Source organism: Talpa europaea, assembly GCF_964194135.1.
Source record: "Talpa europaea genome assembly, chromosome: 2".
Taxonomy (NCBI): Eukaryota; Metazoa; Chordata; class Mammalia; order Eulipotyphla; family Talpidae; genus Talpa; species Talpa europaea.
Window position 1 is genome coordinate 8154758 of NC_140068.1, and position 17283 is coordinate 8172040.

At 48.7% G+C, this 17283-nt stretch overlaps 1 protein-coding gene across 4 annotated transcripts in view; it reads left to right on the forward strand.

Moving 5' to 3' along the window:
* Window positions 1-17283, forward strand: part of TIAM2 (TIAM Rac1 associated GEF 2) — a gene marked incomplete at both ends in the record, with an annotated part of 89842 nt that overhangs the window by 14112 nt on the left and 58447 nt on the right. For 3 of the 4 annotated variants that reach the window (XM_084229056.1, XM_084229057.1, XM_084229059.1), the window contains 3 exons: window positions 7560-7745; window positions 8295-8441; window positions 10692-10763. In XM_084229056.1, the coding sequence (XP_084085182.1) occupies window positions 7560-7745; window positions 8295-8441; window positions 10692-10763 (405 nt within the window). The remainder of the gene's footprint in view (window positions 1-7559; window positions 7746-8294; window positions 8442-10691; window positions 10764-17283) is intronic. The other variant, XM_084229058.1, reaches the window with a different exon arrangement.

The window sequence follows — 17283 nt, forward strand, 5'->3', positions numbered from 1 at the left end:
CATGCCCTCCCAGAGGACTTTGCCCTGGGGGGTGTGGGTCCCCGTGGCTGTGCCCACTGTCCCCAACTCAGATGGTTGCAAAGGGAGCTCTGTGAAATGTGACGGGAACCCAGCCTGTGCTTAGGGTTCCTTGGTGAGCTGGTCTGGGGCTGGAGATCAGCGTGTGGGCCTACAAGGGCATCTGCAGGGCAGGACCCACGCCAGCCCACATGCCCCATGCCCCAGAGTGTCACCTCCCCTAAGCTACCTCTGGAAAGCTGCTCTAAAGAGCTGTGCTCCCTTCACCGAATTGTACTTGGCACAGTAGAAAATATTCCTCCGGTTCTGCAGCCACTTCCCCAGTGGCCCCGGGAGCCACAGACACAGCAGCCAGAGCCTTGTGCCAGGTGAGAGCCACCTCTCTCGAGCTCAGGTCTCCACACGCATGGGTTGTCTTTGAAGCCCTGGGCCCTGGAGAGGTCGCCCTGGCCCCCGCGCTGTGGGGCCGGCCTGGAGGACGGGCCTGTCCTCTGTTCCGGGCCTCCCGGGGCTTCTGTGGGGCCGGATGACACAACTTTCCTCTGAGCACGTCCAGTGCAGGGCAGGCCCACTTGCTGGAGTGCTTTTGAAGTTCTGAGGGAGGAAGAGCTGTAAATTAAGTCCAGTTAGTGCTTTATTTTCCTTTCCGTTTTGTATTTTCAGCAAGTAAATAAGGACAAAGCCTCACTGCCCTTGGGCGGTCTGATCCCCCCCCAGCCGCCTCGCCCTCCTGAATCCTCTGAGTGGTTCTCACTTCCTGTGGGTTATTAGCCGGGATGGGAGGGTGCCCGGGAGGGGAGGGGTGAGACAGGCCAGCTACTCCCCCCGGTGTTTGTGAAAAGTGGGCTTCGTTTTAAATATTTCCTTGGAATTTCACAACACGGAGAGGATGGCTTGGCTTTGCCGTTGGAGACTGGGGTTGAAAGAACAAAGTAAGCGCAGCCTTGTGGAAAATACCACAGAGGGGCGGGCGATTGATCTGGGAATAAAGTGTGGGAGGGGAGGATGTATGTGAAGGGGTTTCGGGGGACAGGGCGAGGTGACCGGAGTGCTGAGTCAGTGTGGGAACTTGGCAGCAGTGGCGTGGCGGGGAGCTGGTGGCAGGGTGTGGGTAGGAGATTAACATTCAGTTTAGAGCACAGTTTGGGCAAGACTGGGGCTCATTGAAGATGCCATCTTTGCCCTCCAGTGCTCTCCATGCAGCAGGGAGAAAGACAGTGGGGCCTGTAATTTCAATATCATATCATCAAGGCAGAGCAGATGATTGTCCAGAGTGTTGTGGGAGATAAGCAGGAAGTAGTCACGGAGGACTTCCTGGAGGTGGGATGTCTGAATTGCTTCTTAAAAAACGAGGAGTTAGTCAGGAGCAGGATGGAGGGGCGCCTTCCAGGCCAAGATGCTCCCTGCCAGCTTGGTTTTTCAGACACAAGGGGCAGGTGGTGAGAGATGGAGGGGTGAGTAGGTCTGTCTTCTCTCTTCCCTGAATGGTGGCCTCTGCCAGGTTTGCCCTTCCAGAGATGCACTTTCCATAAAGGCCAGAGGGGTTTGCATCCTCAAGGGCACATGTGATCATGGTTGGTCTAAAAATCCTTTAGAAGCTGCCTCCTGCTTACCAGATAAAGTCACTGATAACCCCTACACACCTTGACCTTTATCTCACACCCCTAAACTTCGTGCAGGCTCCACTACTTTCTTTGGGCTTTTCTTCAGGCAGAGAGAACGCCCATGGACCACGGGCAGAAGTAGACATGCCCCATCCCCCTCGCCCCGTCATGGACCTCATGTTGAGGGGTTCAGGGGTTGCCTCCCCGAGGAGCTGCCCTGCAATCCCAGCCAACCGCCCTGCTGGGACCCTTTCCACATGCCCTTCCTTAGTGGTCTTTCATTGAGGTGGTTCCTAGAATGAAATATGAGCTCCCAGAGGACCCCTGTTCTCATCGATGCATCTCTGGCGCTTTGCTGGAGTTACTGAGTGAATGGATGCTCAGGTCTCCCCAGTCCCAAATCCTTTCCTCTTTACAGGGGCAAGATGGAGTCTCTGTGTCAGGCCCCACCCAGCTTCTTGCAGTTCAGTCTCTCTCAGGCCTCCCGTCTCCCCTTCCCAGCTGGCATGCGTTCTCCTTTGCCTCATTCTGCATTCCTGGGGGCCCCCGCTTACCTCCAGCGCCATCACATATGATTTCACAGTAGCTCCATGAGCTGAGGGGGCCGCGCCGCCCACCCGGTGGGTGGGGGAGAGGCCGGACCCTCGGAGGCTCAGTGTTGCACAGCTGGCAGGCGGCGGAGCTGGGATTTGAACACAGATCTCTGCTGACCTTACTGCCTGCCAGCTGGACTTTGGGAAGCAGCTTGTGCTTTGCTTGCTGACTCAACCACGTGCTGAGGGTTTGCATTTCACAGAAGCAATCCTTAGTTTACTTGTTTTCTTAGCTTGCATGTTTCAGCTCCGTTTCAGGGAAGTGTATTTGTGATTGAATGGGGCTCTTACGACCTGTGAATTGTATGTCCAAGCAGAAGACCCTAAAGCTGACTGGCGATTCTGCTCTTTAACCTCAGTGTGACCTTAGCGCTAGAGAGTTCTGCAGAGGCGGGACTTGGTACTTGGGGTGCACCAGACTTTTCCAACTAACTCTGTCAAAAAGGAAAAGCCAGTTATCTTTTGACAAGCCAAACAGTGGACACGTGGCCAAATACCATGCTAATGACTACATGATAGAAAATATTCTTCTAGGAGGGCTGGGTGGGGCGGGAATGTGCTTGTCATCTTTATTACTTTTTTTTGATGTATCACTTATTCACTTGTTATTTTTAGGTTTAGGATTCCTACTCCCCGCCCAGTCCTCCAGAGAGGCTAGAACCTTCTGGGCTGATTCACTGAATGCAGCTGTAGTTGCAACAGAGGAAACTTACAAATGGGAGTTTTCCTCTTTAATTTTGTTGTTAATAATTTTCCCTTCTACAGTGAAAGATAATGGAAACCTCATTAGGTGGTTCTTTACACTATGTCCTTTTTATGTTTTGTGTACGGCTATTATAAGGATCGAAAGATCAAAAGCTCAGTGGACATTGAGTTTGAATCTTTTTCATGTCCTGATCTTTGTCTAAAAAAACCAAAACTTTGTCTAAATCATCAGTATTTAAAGAAGTCAGGAAAAAAGGGGAAACCAGTTATGAGTTAAGGAAATTGATGTAGGGCATTTTAGTTTTTGATAGTGTTAAGAAAAAAAATCTTCAGAAATTCCCAATAAATGTGATGCCAGAAAATATTCCTATTTTAGTGATTATCATTCTTACTATTATTAAATTTTACTAAAGTAGCATATGTAGTTTTGTAGATACAAAACTATTTTCTCTTTTTCCTTTTGCGTCAAAAGTAATGTATCTTTGTCTCCTCCTTTATCCATCTTTTAAAAAGTGATTTTAAAATGTTTTTCTTCTCTGTTAACATTACTGACTATCAGGGACACTGAAGTGCAGAATGTTCAATATGAATGAAGTGGACACCCAGACGAGATTGCAAATAATCTTACATCCTTGTACTTCGAACACCGGGGCGGGTTGTGGGGAGAAAGGAAGGCGGCAGTAAGATGAAAATTTAAGTGAAGTTGGTGAGGTTGTTCTTGGATGGGGCACCGATATTGCTGCTATCTGTGTAGTCACAAGTCCTTGGACTCAGGGGCTGTTATAAGAGCTGGGTAGAAACTTTGTTCTTGGATCATCTTTGGGCCTTTGCTAGTCTGGAAGGGCCAGTTTATTATGTCAGTTACCTCCCTAGTCTCTAGTCTCCTCTGCTGAGAAATGAAGGGGTGGAGACACCAGCTCCCCACAAGTTCACTGTGTAGGCAGATGTCGTCAGCATTATATTCATTTTGAGTTTGTGTATCTGTCCTTACTACATGTCTCTTCCCAAGTAACATAAGCATCTCAGTCCATGCCTCACCGTACGTTCACCTGCTTGTTCTCCGAACTCCTCTGTGAGTCTCTGGGAGGAAAAATCCAATGTTTATTGTTTTTCATCCAACCACAAATCTTCACTTAACTTCCATGACTATCAAAGCCATATAATGTCTTTATGGAAAAGTTTTATGAGTAGCAGGAGCTGACCTTGCCACAAAGACCTACAGGATGAAGGCTGTATTAGTCAGAGTTATCTGGAAAAACAGAACCAGTAGGTTGCATGTGTATGGAGATGTATGCATGTGTAGATGGATAGACGGCTGGACAGATAAGGAGTCGTCTCATGTGATCATGGAAGCGGGACATCCCAAGATCTGTAGAATGAGTCAGCAAGCTGGAGACCCAGGAGAACCAATATTTCAGTTTGAGTTCAAAGGCATGGGAAGAAAAAAAAACAAAAAAAAAACCCTGGCCTGAAGGCTGTCAGGCAGGGGGATGCTCCGTACTTGGGAAGGTGAGTCTTGGTGTTGTGTCCAGACTTCCAGCCAACTGGAGGAGGTCCACCTGCGTTAGGGAGGTTTATCTGTGTTACTCAGTGTAGCCATTTAAATGTCAGTCTCATCCAGAAGCATCCTTGCAGAAACCCCCGGAAAGATCACCTGTCTAGGCCATTGGTAGCCCAGTCACCTTGGCCACAACTCCACTGTCACAAAGACTCATCAGGATCAGACAGGTGCCTTGCTGAAACACAGAAGTCCAAGTCCTGTCTCACTTGAACGCTGCTTAACTCAGTGTTTAAAGCACCTTTCCAGTACACCATATTGGAGGCTAGTTTTCTTGAAACATTATCACATGAATTAGCACATCACTTGATGTTTGTGAATCTGCTTGGGTTACCAGGGTCTCCCAGCCTTTGCTGCTCTCAACAAGTGTAAACATCTGAACCTGTTCTTCCCAGGAATTCCCCTTCTATAGATAAAGAGGTCCAGGTGTGCTGAGATGACCAAAGTGCTTCTGACAACATCTGGATTTCTGCAGGTGTCCTTTGGGATGGAACTGTCTTCCCTTCCAGAGGTGCTTCTATATATGATCACATAAGTCCATTAAATGAGGCCTTTAAAAGTGCTGTGTCTATGCAGAGTTCTGAATTCATAGACTCCTCTGAAATGTAGTGATTGGGATAGACCTGGATTTTATTTCTAATTTTTTTAATCTACTCTGGATGCCATGGGAGGCTTTGTCTTCTGATCTCCAACACCTCATGGGATATCTTTCCTGTAGTGTCTTCTCCCTTCACAGAGACCCTAGAAGGTGTCTTATATCTTGTCTCCCATTAAGGTATAAATGAGGAATGGCTTTAATATATTATCCACTCTGGAAATATCTCCATGTCAGTAGAAAGCAAAGGAACGCATCTGTCACTCTGGGTGTCCAGGGATCAGCTGCAAAGGGGACACTGAACTGGAGTGTAGTTTGCACGGAGCCTGTAGCTTTCAGGCATCAGTGCGTGCTCCCACATGCCCATCCAGAATTCTCTGATAGGCCAAGACCAAGAAGAGCTTTGCAGTTTTAATTTTAACTGTCTTACTAGTCTAGAGCAGTGATTCTCCCTAAAGTTCAGCACCAGAATTGCCGGAGGTGCTTTTGAAATGCAGACTTTCGCAGGTCTCAGACCCACGGAGTGGAAACTTCAGCCCGAGGACCTCACATCTTCATTTTTAAATGCCAACAGTGCATTCTGGTGTTCACTCAACCAGTGTGCTGTTACGTCACGAATAAGAGCAAACAGAATCCTCAATGAGGTCCCATTCACTCTGGAGATCAGAGGTTTCAGTGCACTTGGTGACTTCATTGTTTTACTGGCAGATGACCTTGAATGGACAGGAGATGTGCTTAGATCTTCTAGCCATAGTATCGCTGTCATGCAGAAAAATCCTATGGGGGCCTTCCTACAAAGGCACTATTTCAGTTTGTCCCATGAACTTGGAGGGACCTGGGGAGACCCAAAACTTGGGTTACTTTTCTGTTGGGAGAGACTGAAGCGAGCACACGTGTGGAATGTTGGCGTTCCTTCAAGATATCGTTTCCCTGGGTTGATGGGCTGACCTGGGGGTTTAGTGTGAAATGCCAGTATCTTTCTGGGTGCAAGACCAGAGGTGCCTGTTGTGCATGAAGCGACCCCACGCCCATGCCGAACCTTTAAGGTGGGCCCTCCTGGCGGCCTTCTCTTGGATTCCAAGGCTGCTCTCAACGTCACTGGAAGCACAGGTTCTGTTCTGCCCAGAACCCCAGTGTGGACAAGCCTCTGGAGCCACTGTTCCCCTCTTAGTTTGTCCTTAAAGGAGGTGATGCTAATATGTCACATGTTTTGACATCTGTAGAAGAGGAGGGACTGAACCCAGGGTTTAATTTATTTTTTATGAGATCTTTTTTTTTTTAAAGATTTATTTATTTATTTATACAAGCACTGGGTACAGTCAGAAGCGCGGGTGGGTGAGAGAATTCACCAGAGCCAGAGCGAAGAATAAAACAGGCAGAGTGACAAAGCACACTGCTGAGGGGAGCAGCAGGCACTGCAGGAGAGGTCCGCTTGGCCATGTGGGACCCTCGCAGGTGGCCGGGGATCAAAGCAGCGCTGCAGAGGCTGTGGGGCAGCTTCACAACCCAGCGCTCAACCCCTGCGCCACCAGGGAGGCCCCCCCCAGGGTTTAATTCTTTAGCCACTCTCCAACTTCAGTCGTAAGGAAGTACAAGAGAATTTCTGTTGTCTAAGTAATTATATAACCTTTGATTTTATTATTTATTTATTTATTTATTTATTTATTATAGAGGCATGCTTTATTTATTTATTTGTTTGCTGGTTTGTTTGTTTTTGTTTATACATGCACTGGGTACAGTCAGAAGCGCGGGAGGGTGAGAGAATTCACCAGAGCCAGAGCGGGGAGCAGAGCAGGCAGAAGGACCGAAGGACACTGCTGAGGGGAGCAGCGGGCGGCAGGAGACGTCTGCGCGCCATGTGGGACCCTCCTCCCGTGGCCGGGGAGCAGCCGGGGATCGAACCGGTGCCGCAGAGGCCGCGGGCAGCTTCGCAACCCAGCGCTCAACCGCTGCGCCACCGGGGAGGCCCTATAACCTTTGATTTTATTTAGATGTGCCATTGAGGTTATTCTATTATCAACTTAAAATAGAAGTAAAAACTCTCTTTGTCCTTATCCCTGATGTCTATTTGCTTCTTACTGTCTGGAGCCTGTTTGGAGGCCAGAACGTACAGGACTGTAAGGTCGCTGCCTGCATTTATCCCGGGGCCCTTGTGCAGTTCAGTTTGTCTGGTGTAAGGGCAGAGCTGACAGCCGAGCCGCCTCCTCTGCCCGCCTGGCTTGGAGCGTGCGCTCCCACAGGTGATCACGCTGATCTGCACGGCGCTGTGTGGGCCTCATAAGTTGTTCTGTTTTTGCCCATCCTGATGAGCACCATCCTGGGGACCCCGTGGGCTGAGGTGGGAGACTGGAGCTGGGGTAGGCAGGGAGGCTTGCTTCACCACCCCGTGTCGGCTGCATCTTCTTTCCTTGAGGTTTGCAAAGGGACCCCCTTTTGCCCGTGGAGATACCTTCTTATTTACATCATCTCTGTTCTTGCTTGGACAGATCCAGCAATGGGAGCAGAATCTGGAGAAATTCCACATGGACCTCTTCAGGATGCGCTGCTATCTGGCCAGCCTACAAGGCGGGGAGCTGCCTAACCCCAAGAGCCTCCTGGCTGCTGCTAGCCGCCCTTCCAAGCTGGCCCTGGGCAGATTGGGCGTCTTGTCTGTTTCGTCCTTCCATGCTCTGGTGAGCTCCTGGGCCAGCGGGATTGAGGGAGGACCTCGAGTGCCCCCCTTGCTCCAGCTTGTCATGACATTAACCTGATAACTGTCCAGGCCACCCAGGGGGCAATAGGGGCTGGAGGCTGTAGGTCCCAGCTTCTCTGCTGCCCCTTCTAGGAATTCATTATTCCTTACGATCTGCTTTTCTGACCATCCCCTCCTGCGGGTGGGCTGGGGCATTCCTGAGGTGCCCCAACATCCATGAAAGGAAGCAAAGGGCTGCCTGCCAGAGGCCAGGTCTGCAGTGCCCTGTGGGTGTTCTGAACAGCTGCTTTTGGTGGACAGTCAGGGCTGTCTAGAGTGGATTTGCTGGCCCTGCTGCCTCCTGTGGAGAGACCCCAGTGTGCAGTAGGTTCGCGGCTCCAGATGAGAGCCTTCTACACAGTCTGTGTGTCAGACCCGTGGTGGCTGTGTGGCCCAGTAGGACCCCATTTATGGCAGCAGAGCTTGCTTCTCTTCCCTCTGTCACCCAAACACCACACTTTCAGATTTTTAAATCTGAGTTTTAAATCAGGTGTGCTCCAGAGACGACTCTGCTCTGCGGAAGAGAACGCTCTCCCTGAGCCAGCGGGGGAGAAACAAGAAGGGCATATTCTCTTCCTTGAAAGGACTGGACACCCTGGCGCGGAAGGGGAAGGAGAAGAGACCTTCCGTCACCCAGGTGAGCTGCTCAGCTTGGAGGTGGGTGGGGGTGGGCAGCCAGCCAGTCCAGAGTGACACCCCTGCTGGTCAGCTGCCAGGGATCTAAGTCACAGGTGCTCACACCCGCTAGGAATGCGGTGGAAGCTGGTGGGAGGATGCGTCTCAGTGTGCTTTGTTCTCCAAAATGAAAGGCCCAAGTTGCACGGTCTCTTTCTGGTTCCCCCCAAATTCGTGTACTCCTGGCTCGCTCACATCTGCAGTGCTTAGGGGCACACAAGTAAGGATCAGAAAACAATCCTTCCTTTTTATTGCCTTTAGTATAATACTGACTTTTCCTGTGCATTTTTTTTATTAAAGTAAATATGTGGAATTAGAAATGGAGCGACAGCCAGATCCTCTGGCTGGAGCCAGACTCTCCCCAGGGGCAGGCCGGGATGGCATCTACCTGCATCCGAAGCTCCGCACTCTGGGCTGTTGCTGCTACTTATTTTTCTCCAAGAAGAGCTTCTGTTTCAATATTTCATCAACTGAAAATAGCCTGAGCACCTGGTCTTGACGCATGGCCCAGGTGCACTGACCTGTTCTCAGAACACAGTGACCGTGCATGGCGGGAGTATTTCCTAATGCTCGACCCAGTAGATAATTATGAATTTTATGTTGCTGATTGATACGCTTCAGCCTTTTTTCTGTTTTCAAAGACTGCTGAAAAGATCAGTTATCATATCATGATCTCATCAGAGGGGGAAAGGCTTGTGAGTAGTCTGAAGAGGTTTTTTCTTTTTAACAGGGGGCTTTTATTCTGCATGTACTTCCAGTGTCCCCTGAAGGAGGGTCCCGTCTTACGGAACTTTGTTTTCTAAAGCTTATGTGGATATTTGGCTGTGCAGATCAGGAGGCTGACAGGAATAGATGAGATTCTTTGACCTTATCCTTGAAACAAGTAGAGGTAGTGGGGAGGGGCTGTTCGTTGAACCCAGCAAAACACACCGTCTTTTATACACAGCCACTGTATATGAATACTCGTACAATATCACCTTTTGAGATGATGGTTCTATTTCCAATTTAATTGTAAAGAGCAAGCATTGCCATGTGTCACATGGAAAAGTATTTCTTCACTATCATTTCTTCACTGGCTGCTGCTGGGCTTATAGTTTTCTTTTTTTATTTTTTTTTTATAGAGGCATGTTTTTATTTATTTGTTTGTTTGTTTGTTTATACATGCACTGGGTACAGTCAGAAGCGCAGGAGGGTGAGAGAATTCACCAGAGCGGGGAGCAGAGCAGGCAGAAGGACCAAGTACACTGCAGAGGGGAGCAGCGGGCGGCAGGAGAGGTCTGCGCGCCATGTGGGACCCTCCTCTGGTGGCCGGGGAGCAGCTGGGGATCGAACCGGTGCTGCAGAGGCCGCAGGCAGCTTCGCAACCCAGCGCTCAACCGCTGCACCACCGGGGAGGCCCTGGGCTTATAGTTTTCAACTGAATTTCTAGGAAGTTTAAAATTGTCTGAGGCAAGTTCTGATTTTAATCATGACAATCCATTCTATATAATTAAATGATAATGATAAATAATTTGATAACTTATTTTTCCGAGAGGTTGCCATTCCACTCATTAGGTATGAACCTAATTAGTTCGTACCACCTAATCACTACCCCATTGTGTGTGGTAGATGTTCTCAACTTAAGATGTCATTTGGTGGGACAGTTTTGTTTTAAAACGACGTGAAAGTAATGGTGGTGTTGGTATTTTTATCACTGAATGAAGTGGGTGTGTCGGGTGTCCATAAATGTCTGAATGGACTGTAATGTTTTACGATATCTAGAAGATGAAATTAGAAAAACTCAGTTATCCCTAGTCTTTCCATCCAAGCACAACCACGTTTAATATCCAACATACTTCTTCCCCATATTTATTTTATAGACATTTGAAAAATAGTTGCCAGCTTGATTTTATTGATCTTGCCAAGTAATATTGAGCTCTGTCCCACATCTTCAGAACTGTGTACTTCTTGGTGAAAAGCACTGTCAAGATGATTCAGGACTACTTGAATAATACATGGTATCATAACAAAATTTAATATTCAGTCATGTTAAGGGATTAAAAGCAACTTCAATTTTGAAATTAAAACTTTAGATGTGGTAGAGTAGTAAATATTTTACCTCATGATATGGAGATCTTGTAAAGTATTATAAACTGGAATTTTTAGATACTGAAAAAGGGTAGGTGAGCACCACAGAAGCATTTCATTAGTCTTTACCCCCTTTGTCTATCAGGTATTTGATTCAAGTGGCAGCCATGGATTTTCTGGAACTCAGCTACCTCAAAACTCCAGTAACTCCAGTGAGGTAAACTTTGGGGTAGAGGACGACCATCTTGTTTTGCAGCAAGGATACTGTTAAGCCGGGAATGCTAGCTCAGGGTCTTCACATGAATGAGTTGAAAAGAAATTTAGAATTCAGATCGTCCCTACTAGGTAAATAAGAGCTGGTCTCAGAATGTCAAGTATTTTTGAATATTCTGAACTTGTGACAACTATGCCTTAAAATTGGTGATAGGACTCAAGTCAAAACAGCAACTTTCATTTATTCGTCCCTATTCCTCGGCAATATTTACCCTTATTTGAGAGTTTAGTGAACCCAAAATTGCATTTTCCTTTCAGGGTTGTCAGATACCTTCACACCTGTGCTTTGAATCCACAGCCTTTGTGTCTCAGAGCACCTCAGGGAAGCTGCCTGCTGGGCTCCTGCTAGCCTCCAGAGTGTCTTCCTCAGAAACACTCTGACTGGAATTCTGCAGTGTGGGGAATATTGTCTGGATGGGCTTGGACTCTGTCTGTTTTCAAGCCCCCAACTTCCCCTTAAAGCTGTGTTTTATGTTATCATCTGTTTTTTTACTGGCTGCTTTACCACATCATTTTACCTTGGGTTTTATGTCCAACTAACCTCTGAAGTATTTGTGGAGGTTGGAACCCGATTTAAATAGACTTGAACAAGCTTAAGATTCTGCAGAAGCAAGCAGCGTTATTTAATAAATTGATTGGGGATAGTTCAGTGAATTAGGAATTTAGTTTGAGAAAACTGAGGAATGGTGGAGGGTCAGATACTGCGAGTGGCCTGGGAGGTGAGTGAGGAACTTTCTTGCTGTCATAAACAGGCAACAGCACAGCACCTGTCCTGCCTTCGGGGGAGGCCAGCTCTGCCTGAGCTGCTCCGTGGCCCACAGGTACGGTGGGTGCTGCTTGCAGGTCACACCTCCTCCTGTCTCTTCCCTTCTCCTTTTGCTCCATTGCACCAACCATGGCAGCACCTGGAAGCCAGACCCACACCTCCCTCTTTATAAATCATACCAGCAAAAGGCAGACTTTTCCTGATGACCACTTTCTATTCTCTGTCCCTTCATTTCTATGCGCCTGCAGAGACTGCTTCAAATTCCAGATCCAGTCACACCAGGGTTTCACTTAGATTTGAAGAAGATTGCCTGACCCTCACGTGCTGGGCTGTGCTTGGCACTGCAGTGAAATGGATTGTGGATTCTTGGGGTTTCCCGGTGCATATTATTAATAAGTATATCTGCACTACTCTACAACAGCATTTGGTGGGGGGAATGATGTCCATACCTAGGTCATATGTGACCCAGACATACAAAGTGAGCACGTGCTGTCGGAAAATGGAGCCAGTAGACTTGCTCCATGCAGGGTTGCACAGCCTTCAATTTGTAAAAAGTGCAACAACTGCCAAGTGCAATCCAGTGAGGTGCAGGAGGACGAGGCATGCCTGCACTTTTACATGCCTGCACTCCCTTTACATGCCTGCACTCCCTTTACGTGCCTGCACTCCCTTTACTGTTTGTTGCCTTGCCAGGTATGCCCTGTCTTGTGGTAAGATGAGGACCCGTTGTGTCTAGTTTTATGTTTATCTTATGATTATGTCTGTGTTCTCCCCCACAGCACGCTGTCGAGGATATAGTGTTGCTTTATACATTTGTCTATTAGTTGTTTCTATTAGGTGTGATCCTTTAGTACTTAATAACTCCGTGATCTGCAATAATAAAAGCCAACATTTTATGGCCATATCGCTGCCAGCCTTCAATAGCCATTTAAAAGTCTTACTTTGAAAATTAAGAAATTATAGGGCCTCCCCGGTGGCGCAGCGGTTGAGCGCTGGGTTGCGAAGCTGCCCGCGGCCTCTGCGGACCCGGTTCGATCCCCGGCTGCTCCCCGGCCACCGGAGGAGGGTCCCACATGGCGCGCAGACCTCTCCTGCCACCCGCTGCTCCCCTCAGCAGTGTACTTCGGTCCTTCTGCCTGCTCTGCTCCCCGCTCTGGCTCTGGTGAATTCTCTCACCCTCCCGCGCTTCTGACTGTACCCAGTGCATGTATAAACAAAACAAACAAACCAGCAAACAAAAAAATAAAGCATGCCTCTAAAAAAAAAAAAAAAAGAAATTATATCATCAGCGCACTATTAGCAGAACCTATGTTGGACTTTGAAAATAAATTTTGCTGAAATAGCCATTATTGAACAGTGTCAAGCTTCAGTGCTTATTTAATCAGAGCTCAAATGCACCCAAAGGGGTGAGCAGGGCCGCTGCATCCAGCCTTGTGTTGAAACATTTATCCCTGTTGAGTTTCACTGAGCGTGCTGGTGGGATAGGGATACTGAAGAACTTGCTTTGATTTGTGGGGCGACTTTCATGGTATATCTGTCACTTCTGGGCTGCGGTCTGTCGGTGACTATGTTTAAATTGAATTGCAGATAGAAATGGGGGGGTTTCTGTTGTTTTTATATCTTGGGGACTTAAAATTCTGCTTATAGCTCTGGTTGAATAATTTACATCACATCTCACTCCTTTCCCTGTGTGAATCCTTGGAGAATACACCACCTCTTTGTGTGCAGACAGTGTGTTGTGTCATGAGTGTAAGGCAGGCAGGCAGCCGGGCCAGAGGCGGATGGGCGGGTGCATTTACAGATACTCCGCTCTAATTGGCGCTTCATGTAACAGTCGGCAGTGAGTCACCCTAATTCAAAATCCGTTAAAGTTGGAATAAAGCCAGTCATATCTGAGTCTTTTTGAAAGGACACTTTGGCTAGCCAAAAATGAAGGCTCTTCATGGGGTCCTTCTTGATGAGTAATAATGAGTCGCAGTCAGTTTGAAGGGAGGTGTTTGTTATGGAGATGGGACCACAAATCCCCGCTGAGGCTGAGGAGGGCGGCTACCCCAGAAGCTTCTTGTAGAAATTGTGGCAGCCCCTGGGCCTTGGCTTGGCTCCCGTGGAAAGCTGGCCTGGGGGTGTCCCAACTTTCTGTGACAGGGAGTGAATGAAGTATTGTTGCCTTAGTCATTAGCTCCACACTGGAAAATAAATATGCTAATGTTGGTTTTTAAATTGGAAAATATGAATGAAAGAACTTACTCTTGACTGTAACATAGTGGCCTGTTAGAATGTTAGTATGAGATCTGTATGGCATAGGTAGAACAGATACACACACACACACACACACACAGAGAGAGAGAGAGAGAGAGAGAGAGAGAGAGACAGACATGCAGGCACACACACGAACAGGTTGATACCGTAATTTCAGGTCTTCAGGCCTAGTCTCCCAGTCAGGATCGCCTCCCAGGCTCAGGGGCAGCGCTGAGTCCAGCCACTAGACCACCATGGGCTGGTGTCTCATGAAGCCACAGAAGGAACTTCGCAGATGCTCAGGAAAATGAGAAGAGGCAGATTTGTTTAGAGAAAGAAAAAGGTTATTAAGGAGAAAAGGAACAGAAATAAAGTGGGGCTCCAGGCCGGTGGACCAGGCCAGGGAGGGGCAGGAGTGCCCAAGTGGTGTTGGGCCTCAGGGAATGTGCACCTGCTTTCCCTGGTTATTTTACAGCTCCACAGTCTCCGTGGTTGGTTGGTTCTCCGCAGCCTCACTCACTGCCTGAATGTCTCTGTGCGCAGAACTAAGTCTCTGTGTCCCTGCCCTGATCGCAGCACACTTTTCTGTATCATCCTAGTTCCAGAATGTCCTGTTGCCCCTAGTCCTGGGGTGTTTGGTTCGTCCCCTTTGGAATTTGTTGCCTTTATCCCTGGAGCTTTCCTTCGCTCTCCTGGAGGCCCTGCCTGTGCTGTCCCTGAAGCTGCCTCACTGTCCCTAACTTGCCCTGAGGCTCAAGGTGGACACGCGTGCCCACACACACAGGTCTCACTTTTTCTTTCCCAGCAGCTGATGTTTGGGCAACAGCCCAAGAAAGAAATACACACTTTCTCCTCTGACGTTTTGCTCTTGTTCAAACCCCGAGCATGTAACTCCTTCTGTGTTTTCTGCCGTCTCACTGGCTAATAGATCTTCCTTTTATCAGCAACGGCGGTGGCAGCCAGATTGTGATTTTGCTCCTCCCTTCCCTCCCGTGATCCAGGTAGTAATTACGAGCCGTTCGGTCCAAAAGCATCTGCTGTGAGGACACACGGTGCTTCGTGCCCTCCTGGAGGCACCTGCTCTGGAGCAGCCTGACGTGTGGTGGGCACCACGCTCGGACTCGTCCCATAATCACTCCTGAGCCACTGCCCTGCCCGGAGGGTGAGCGCTTTGCCGCCTGGCCAGCTCAGGGTGGCCAGGGCCAGCTGTGAAGTGCATTTCTTGGCCGGGCAGAGCAGCAGCACATTAGTCTGAGTGCCAGGGCTTGAAACCAGGATGAGCCTCACAAAGTTCTTTGTCGTGGCTGTCAGCGGGTCACAGTGATGAGACCGACTTCAGTGCAATGCGCATCCACGCGGAACTTGCAGAAAGTTCCTCTACACAGTGAGGGCCTTTTTCCAATTTACATCGTGTCAGATCCCTTTCCTTGTACCAATCTCCTGACGCCCCCATATACTGCAACTTGTGCCCCCTGGATGGACTCAGAGGGGATGAGGCTCAGTGAAATAAGTCAGCTGGAGGAAGACACACACTGTGTGACTTTGCTTGTGTGCAAGATAAGGAAGGAAAGCAACACAACAACACAGGCTCTTAGACTATAACAACAAAATGGTGCTTTCCAAAGGGGGAGAGGGTGGGGTGGGGACCTAGGGACGACAGTCACTGGTGTGGTGGGCAATGCAAGCTAGTCTTTTGGTGAGGATCCTAATGTAGTGGATGTTGAGTGACAGCATCAGGCCCCTGAGCTCTTTGGAATATTATAAGCCAACGTTAAGCCAGTGAAACTTGACAATCAAACTAAAAGGGATGATGTAGGCCCCAGAGCCTGGAGCTGGGGAGCAGTCACCAGGCAGTGGCTGCCCAGACGCCTGGCATGTGTCTGCTGCCCCCATGTCTTCCCCAGGACTGGCAATCCTGAACAGGCTGATGGGAAGCTAAGTTTTTGGGCAGAAGAAGAGCAGCGATGGGATGTAGGGTGAACAACAGACTTGGCAGAGGCCACCCACTCTGGCCATCTGGGTGAATGTAGCACCTTTTAAGGGTGAGCTAGGAAAAGTCTTGGAGATCGCGCATTTTTTTAGGTGACGATTTTTAAGGCCCTCTGCTATCTTTGTGCTAAAGCAAGTGGGAGGCTGTTATCTGGCTTACTGAAAAATAAGCCAGAGAAAATAAGCAGGAGACCATGTTATGTTTAGCTCGACAGTGCCGGCCCTTGAGGGAGATTCAGTTTTGTCACTACTGTGGGCAAAGCTTGCCACGACCCGGGAGATCTGGGAGCAGCAAATCCCCTTTTCTTCTAGTCCCTATTCATCAAGTCCACGTTCCCGAGGCTGCCTTTGAATACCAGGTTCTACCAAATTCTTCAACTGCGTGTGTCTGTGGGATGTGTATGAGTGGGTCTCGTATACAGAAAGAGGCTGCTTGTGAAGTTTCACGGCAGGATCTCTTGGGAAGCCCTGAATCTTCCCTGCTCTTGTCTTAGATGGGGCGTCTCTCGCTCCGTCTTCAGTCAACAGTGTAGACTCATGGATCCTCAGAAGAGTTGTGGGCATCGGGCCTTGTTTAATTGGCCATAGCGTGTGTGTTTCTCTTGTCCTTCCAGTACTGCTTTGACCTGCGCTCTTGTTTAGGGTTTTTTCCCTGTCAGTCATCGTCTTTGGAGTTCTCTTCCTGACACTTTAGAGAATTAAGAACTATAAACAGATTTGAATAAGATGCTGAAAACGGATGCTTTTATCTTCCATGACTAAGTAGGGCCGGATTTCTAGGAGGGGTGGTGAGGAAAGCCCCCTGCCTCCCCCACACACCCTTCTCGTTCTTCTCAGGCTGGTTGAGCAATCAAATTAACATCAAACAGATTAGTTGGAGAAAAAAATAAATATAATTACATAGGTCTGACAAATCTATGTGGCCATAAAATCTACGGTAAATAGGACCAACCAGGGTTATTTTTATCTTGAATGAAGGAAATTGGGTTGAGACCTGAGGCTTCCAGGAGCGAGAAGGGGGACTCAACTTGAATGACACAAGCCGGATGCCCTATCCCTTGATATTTGTCTGCCACAATGAGAGGTTTCTCCGGTAGAAAGGCTATTTTTGGAGACAGTCCTAAATCTGGGTCTTACTGCCAACCTGCATTCTCCCAGGTAGGTGAGGAAGCGGTGACAGTTTCTCCTGAAGCCCAGGGGCCTGTGGCCCAGGTGACACATCTTGGAAGCCTGCTCTGAGGGTTTGGGGGAGCCTGTCTTTCCCATTGGACTGAACACCTGGGGTGTGGTGTATTCTGGGGCAGGGCCCACTGGGTGAGGAAGGCAGAGCCTCTGCTGTCTTCTTTCTGAGCACCTGGGGGCAGGAGGGCAGCCTGGAAATGCCTCTCTCGGGACCAGGGCTTGGCTAAGCGCTGGACCAGGGACGTGGGAGAGCAGATTCTTCCAACTGAGCGGAACTGGGGGAGGTGGC